The sequence below is a fragment of the Montipora foliosa genome, chromosome 14 (genome assembly GCF_036669935.1).
Source record: "Montipora foliosa isolate CH-2021 chromosome 14, ASM3666993v2, whole genome shotgun sequence".
NCBI lineage: Eukaryota > Metazoa > Cnidaria > Anthozoa > Scleractinia > Acroporidae > Montipora > Montipora foliosa.
The window spans coordinates 13360348-13367847 of NC_090882.1; the positions used below are offsets into that span (position 1 = coordinate 13360348).

The 7500-nt window shown below is 35.5% G+C and overlaps 1 protein-coding gene across 2 annotated transcripts in view; it reads right to left on the reverse strand.

Moving 5' to 3' along the window:
• LOC137985387 (disco-interacting protein 2 homolog C-like) overlaps positions 1-7500 on the reverse strand; it is a 59867-nt gene that overhangs the window by 50480 nt on the left and 1887 nt on the right. Inside the window, exons 1-3 of one of the 2 annotated variants that reach the window (XM_068832994.1) lie at positions 7015-7109; positions 5585-5692; positions 3188-3253 (exon numbers count right to left, since the gene is read on the reverse strand). In XM_068832994.1, the coding sequence (XP_068689095.1) occupies positions 3188-3253; positions 5585-5692; positions 7015-7063 (223 nt within the window). In that variant the 5' untranslated portion in view covers positions 7064-7109. Of the gene's footprint in view, positions 1-3187; positions 3254-5584; positions 5693-7014; positions 7110-7500 lie in introns of those variants that run through there. The other variant, XM_068832996.1, reaches the window with a different exon arrangement.

Genomic DNA, 7500 nt, shown 5'->3' on the forward strand with positions numbered 1-7500 from the left:
ATTTATTTTTCAAATGCTTGATATTGTTTCAATAATAATCAAAGAAGCACTATTCATAAAACTGAACAACACAATTGGTTGCTACCAGTTTGCAATATCAAATCACACATTCTTGCATCTATATCACAATATTTCGTGAATAATCTTGACCAGTAAAAAAAAAGCCTTGACATGATGTAATTCAGTATCTTCATTTCTAATTGTGTAAGATATTCTGTGTACATGTTTATTCTGATATATTTCCTCATGTGGAATACACCATAATGTTACAAACAGGAATTACAGTGTATCTATTCAGAATTTGGATTTTAAGTGAGTATTATACAGTACTGTATTTCAATCAAACTTACATTGTATTAATTTCATGTCTTTAAAGGTAAAAGTAGCTAATAATCATGAACTTGCAAGCTTGAGGTTGAACCTTGTGTAAACTCCTCAATGTCAAACTCACGAAAGTGCACATTCACACCAAACAATAGAAACCAAAAGCAAAACAGGAAAAAGGTAAATATTACTTAGTACGTGAAATAACACACACACAAACTGGAATTTGTGCCAAGATCAGGAATCTAATGTCCTACAAGAAACACTGGAATTGCTGGGCATGATTCAAATTGATAGATCTACTGTGCATCTACAGTACTGTACATGTACAATTATTTATTTCTCAGTGATTGGTGTGTCCATGAACAAAATAAAGTGAGAAATTTAGAAAACATATCTATAAATAGGGTAACTTGAACAATAAATTGAGGCAACTCTACAGTGGTACATGTATCTTGACACAGCATGACTTAGCTAGGCTTGGCATAATTAATTACGCATTAACAATTTCAGCATGATTTTCTTAAACTAGGAGGGATTTGCATCACATTTACATGTACAGCAGACAGCAACAGCAAAGTTAATGACAGGCTGAAATCTACATTTTACCACAAATCAAAGCAACTTGTTTTACTTTACGTGTAGCCAGCCATTTCTTGCCTGTTAGCTAGATATTGGCCAACTTCTCAAAAGAGAGAAACAAGCTGAATTGTGAAAATATTCATCCTTTTATGACAGTTTGCCGTTTGCTGTTTCATATGAACACAATGTTGATTAAAATCTCTCAATAGACCATTTTCCAGTTCTGCACTCAGTTACCAGGCCTTTGAATCAAAGCAAGGCAGGAGGTAACCTTGCTTTGATACAAATCTCATTCCTCACATGTACATGCATGTAAATCATGTTGTTGTAATTCTAACGAGAAATGAGCACAGAACTGCAAAATAGTCTATTGCGTTAATGGTAATGAAAACTGTCTGCGATGAGCACAAAAACAGCCTGGCTGATAAACAAAACATGTAAGAAAACAATATTATTAGGTTTGCAACTATGTATACCATAACAAGGTAACCTTTTATAGTCTCACCTGCATTACTTGGCCAGGTTGCTGAGCAACAACCTGAGGCCAGGCTACTAAGCCACATATCAGAATACAGGCTTAGCTGCCGAGCTACTGTACAGTAGCTTGAATTGTACAAGGAAAGTATGAAAATTTAAAGCTTAATATATTAGGAAGGACTTGGGATAAGAAAATTACGAACATGGTGTGCTGATATCGTGGCTTGTCGAATGCCACTCCCTTTGTTTTTTACACCTTTCTAATTTTCAAGTATCCCTTTCAAATATGTCCTCTTATTTAGTAACTTGTATGTTTTTTTTTTTTACCAAAATGCAAGTCATTATGTTCATTAGGGGGAAAAACTGGATTAGTTTCTCGAAACTGTGGTGATCAAGGGCATGTTAATCCCATTTATTTACATGACATTGTATGCTAGAATTCATACATGTAGGAATGAGAAACACTGTTTCGATCTCCTTCATGAAGTAACAAAAGACAGGGCTCGAAATTGTGACCGATACAGTCGCATTTACGACTGAATTTTTTCCCTTTGCCATTAAACTATCTGTAGAAGTCGCAAATTTGCGACTTGTTTTCACCTTCACTCTTTTGAAACAAAAGGGTTAGCAGTTGCCACTTTGCTGCTACATTGGTACTTTTGCTAAAATAAATAAAGAAATGACAAATTCATTTTGTTTCTTTCAATCTGAAAATAGCGTAATTGTGGCATAGCCATTTTCAGCGGTTTCTTTACACACAAGTATTGTGGGCTCATATTTTGTTTTGCTAAACTGCTGACAACACAATGCAGCATGATGATTTTGCGACTCTAAAAGTAATTTGCGAAAATCGCAACTAAATTTTCATATCTTGTCGCAAAATTGCGACTGGATAGTTTTCGTTAATTTCAAGCCCTGAAAGATGTGCATTGTGTACATGTAGATGAATTATAATAATAATAATAATAATAATAATAGTAATATTATTATTATTATCATTAATAATAACTTTGTTTACAACACAGGGATACCCAATGAAGAAGGATGGGAGGAGTGATGACCACGAGTAACAGTGATAAAAGCTACAATCCTGGTCAAAACTGTTAGGAAATTTCCGGCTTAAATTCCCCCTGCCTTCACTATAATGTTGATTTTTCATGATTCCCGAAATCAAGATCCATTCATCGATCGCTTGCATGTTTCAACATTGTCTGAGGGGAAGGGGGCGCGACAAAAAGCAGCGAAAGAAGAATATGCATTGCTTATATAACGATGGAAGCACATACAGTAAATTCTCTACTTTTCACCCAAAATTTGACAAGTGTCCCAGAGTCTTTTTAACTCGGATTGTAGCTTTCTTCAGGTAACTATTCAATGCCGGACACAGATTTCCTTTTAAATTCTACAGCAAAATGAGGACTAAGAGCATGTTATTGGAAAAAAGAATGTTAAGTGAAGACAGGTCACTTACAGCTGCTTGCCAAAAAGAGTGTGTCCCACATTAAACTTGTTATGTTAATTGTGCAATATTAATTTTTAATACAGATATTTTAATATTTGCACTTTTGATGCAGCTTGCCAAAAGATGGAATCAGCTTAAAAAGATAGGCCATGGTACTGCCATACCTTGAGCATAGTGTTTCAGTATATCTAATGCAAGCAAGTAAATGCTTTAAAATTAAGGCAAATTACATGTACAGACTGTCTTGACTTATGACTCAGCTATTGTTTTTTTCTCAGCAATGCCTGTTATGCTTTAATTACATGTAACATTTCAAAGTACAAAGTACATGTACATACTCACCCCTTGACAGGTAAGGGCCAAGGAGTTTTGCCCGTTTCTTTTCATATCCCTTTTGAGTTATGTCACCTAAAAAAAAGACAACATTTCTTTTAAATTGTTGGTGATTGCCTTAATCACTTGTACTGCTTTATAACTTTAAGTGCCTACCCACTCAACAAACTTTTACACTTGATTATTATTCTCTGAAATCATCCTAAATATACATGTATTGTGTAGTTTTTGGAACCTTTTTATTGAAATTTTTTATTGGCTTTGAAAGATGGAAAAAGTGGTCATACTTTGATCAATAACCAAGTAATAAAGAGGAATAGGTTTGATACTGGGTTGACGTCACTAATAAATTTGCATTACTGTTTTCAAGGAACTAGTTCAATGCAAAGCAGTCTGTGACGTTAACCTTGGGCGCGATCCATTCAACCAAAATTTCTGACCGGTCCGACCGGGAAAAGAGGACCACCTCAAAAGGTGGACCAGTTTTTTCGAAACTTTTCCGGTTGGACCGAACCGATCCATTGAGTTTTGGACCGAAATTTCCGGAAATTTTGGTTGAATGGATCGCGCCCCTTGGTATCCACCCCACTTCGCCTTCATTGCTTGGTTATGGATCATTTGAAATACATGTTAACCACATGTGGCACCCATCTTTTTAAAGGAAGCAGCATCAGTACAGTGTTGAGAGCAATAATAATTTTAAAATTGCCTTGGACCACAAATGGGATCCCTGATCAATTCCCATTCATGAGGTTTTAGTCTGATGGTCTTTAACTTTGCTCTTTGCCATAAAAAAAGAACAAAAATTTTGCCATTTGGTTTCATCTGCCATACATGTACCTGTACTGTAGTTGATTTCTTGTCTCTTCAGTTAACAGAGCATATGATTGTTTTTCAACATTATCATAGCACCATTTTTATTACCCAGTAAATAAGATGGTACCATTAACAGTATCAAGGTCAACTCCAGTTTGATTCTTCACCCAGTCATTTCACTGAAAGACCAGGGCTCAGTTGTCCTAAAGGTAGATTGTATGACCCACTAGACAACTCAATTGGTAAATTTCATAGCACTTATTCACTTGAGAGATTAATCTGGTGGATAAGCCCATACAGGCACCTAAAGAACAACTGAGGCTTTTGGCCTGTTTCTCAAAAGTCCCGAAACTTTACGGGCCTATTTCGGGTGCCACAATTCCCTTTATATCTTCGCAACGCTGAGGTTCTAAGCCATCAAACTTTGCCATTCTCTTTGTTTTTCTTCCATCAAAAACATGTTAAAGGATTAGGTTTTTAAATTAAGCAGAATGCAGTTTGACGACTGGCTTTTCAGGCCCAAAAAGTTATTCGAGAAACAGGCCCCTGGTAATTTGACACATGCCATTACATCATCTATTAGCATAATTAATTTTGATCTCTTTACAAGTTTTATTGCCAGTTTTCTATCTACATGTATATATTGAAAAGCTACACACTAAAATTGATGATGTCTTCACATTTGTTAAATTAAAAACCCAACTTTGGCATTTACTAGTGTAAAAATTTTGGTTTTGAATATAATATCTAGTGTTAACATTTATTTTTAACATAAACTAAACTATACAAGGTTAAGTAAACAGATACATTTGTACAAGAAGAATATTTAAACGAACCTCGAGATCAATGTTTTTCCGAAAAATATTTTAAAGAGCCCGTGAAAATAAATAGACAACGTACCCTGATCAACTGGAACTGTAAAACATTCTTCTTCTACCTTGATATACTCCGAACTGTTTGAATTCTTATCGTGTTTTGAAAGACCGATAGAGGAAACAACGAAGGCTGTTTTAACGCATTCCACTCTAAAAACTGAGACGCTAACATTTTCCGAGCTGCCAAAACTTACAAAACAATCGAGAAGTCTCCTTTCAAAATTCAAGTCCACGCTTTCATCAGCCAGATATTGATTTTTTTTTCCAACAACAGAAGGCAGTTAACTCTCTGACTGAAGGTGACGTGACTAAAGACAAGGTTTTTTCTTCGCGAAAGAAATGAATTCCATTTCGCGAACGAACCACTTCAGCTACTGGCATAATATACCACATCGAATTATTATTTTGCTAACGTTTTCATGTTGACAGAGTCCTTCATCGATCTATGATCTTTGAGGGGGCAGACTTGTTTATATATTCATAACTTCATAATTCTTAAAGCCTCACATTACTACAATCTCTTAGTTTCCGCAACAAACGTTTTAACTTTTACTTGAAGAAACAAACAAGATACAATATTACAACCTTATTGACAGCTCTTAAAAACAACCCAACTACTTCAGTCATCGATAAACGAATGAAAGAGTTAAATAAATTGAAGCCTCAACGACGACTTCCCATGAAAACTCTCGTGCAAGACGGATGACCAACTCACCTTCGGCGAGCTCGGTGTTTAACTCTCGAAGTTTTTCGAGGATCGGCGGTGGCAGAGATGATTCCAAAGGTTCTGTCATACTTGTAGGTCGGAAATGAAGCAGTGGCTCTGCGTGAAAAGAAGAGATTTTCCAGCATGAAATGGGCGAGGCGAAAGTCGCTCTGAGTAATGTTTATATCCAGCTCCGTTATCGCTGGGAAGTCAATTTGTCACGTGATACTGGTAGATTTCTTCAACCCTACCCAGTGTACAACAGGATCGCCAAAAAAATGTTTGTAACGCCACGGTGTGGTCTTTTCGAAAAGATAAACCGGATGAATATACATGTAGGTTTTTAGGTGAATTAAGAATGCTTCTTCTCTTTTGAGATATGGTAAACAAGAAAGGGGTGAAGTAAAACCACAATTTTATTACTCTCTTGGTTTCGCACGAAATGCTTTGCGTGACGAAGGAAATCACATAGTGTGTCACACAACATGAGTAAAAACGAGGACTTCAACTAACTTCCGCATACGAGGATTCTGACAAGTCATAACAGAGAAAAATGGCGATAATATGTATTTTTTCTGTGAAAAATAAAGGAATTTTACTCAAATCTGTGTTAAAGTACTTAGTTTTTTTTAATAAAAATTAAAGTTGAGGAAAAAAGAAAAGCTTTGCCGAATTATTGCATTCCTTTTTTTATGCTTAGCGCCTGTGAAGTCTTCAAATATCTTAGGTTAAATTTGTATAATTAAATTTTATCGTAGCAGCGCAGTGCTTGAGTCAGCCTGATTATTGCTAAATTAAAATCGACCGGTGTAGATTTTTTGATCATACGTCATGGAGTAGTTCCAACAATAAAATACATCATTTCAAGTGAAAAAATGTACATGAAACTATTTTTTGGAAGAAAAAAGACTAGACTTCGACCTTTAAATAAAATTTTTAGTATATCCAAGCGCACTAGGAATTAGTGTCATAGATAATTGAAATTTTAATATTTCATAACTTTTGCTAGGGTTTACCTCGCTCTGACGAAGGGCTAACGCTCGAAACGTCAGCTTTTAGAATCTCTGTACGGTGGTCAATTTACATCATCAACTCCGTTGATAAACCAAATTTTTGTATACTACTTCCCCACCGACGCAGCACCACAGTTTCTTTAGAAACTATCCCTTTACCTTGAAGAGTTCGACTGCGCCTTAATACTTGCAGGTTTTATTACATCTTTTTTTTTCATATATTTCCTGTGCTTTAACCAAGACTTCTCGAAAAACCCGCTCTAAAGAATTTTACATTATCTTTTTATAATACACGGACGAATAATTAAAACTTCGTGAGGTTTACGACTAAATACATAACAGTGTAGTTTTATATACCACGCAACGCCATTTCTCATTGACTATTATAGTACATTAGTAGCTAAATACGATATTATGTTGCCTTACCGGGGAAATGAACATTTCTAGGAAGCAACAACGGCTTGTACTTTGCCATCGGAACATATGATACGAATTTAACGAAACTAAAATGAATGTTTAACGAATTTTAGACAGCGATGATCACTTGCCTTAAGGCAAAAATTAGTTTTTGACATATAATTTATTCCGATGTCATACATGTTTTTCATATGTTTTTGTACAGATTTGGTTCTAACGCAATTTTTCTTCAATGCGATAGTTCATGGTAGAGAGAGACTTTTTATTTCATAGAAAGCTAAAACTAGGATGGCGCTCGCGATGACCACGAAAGGCTACGTGACGAACTATGGGGGAAATATTTATGAAAGAGTTGTGTACGTGAACCGGAAACGAGATTAGTGTTTTCGTTGCAAGCAATATCCGGTTATCGTATGACTCGGTAACTTGTTAAGAGAAACTATTAAATATTTTTAACTACCATCGTACAAACTTGTAACGCATCCATTTACTGGT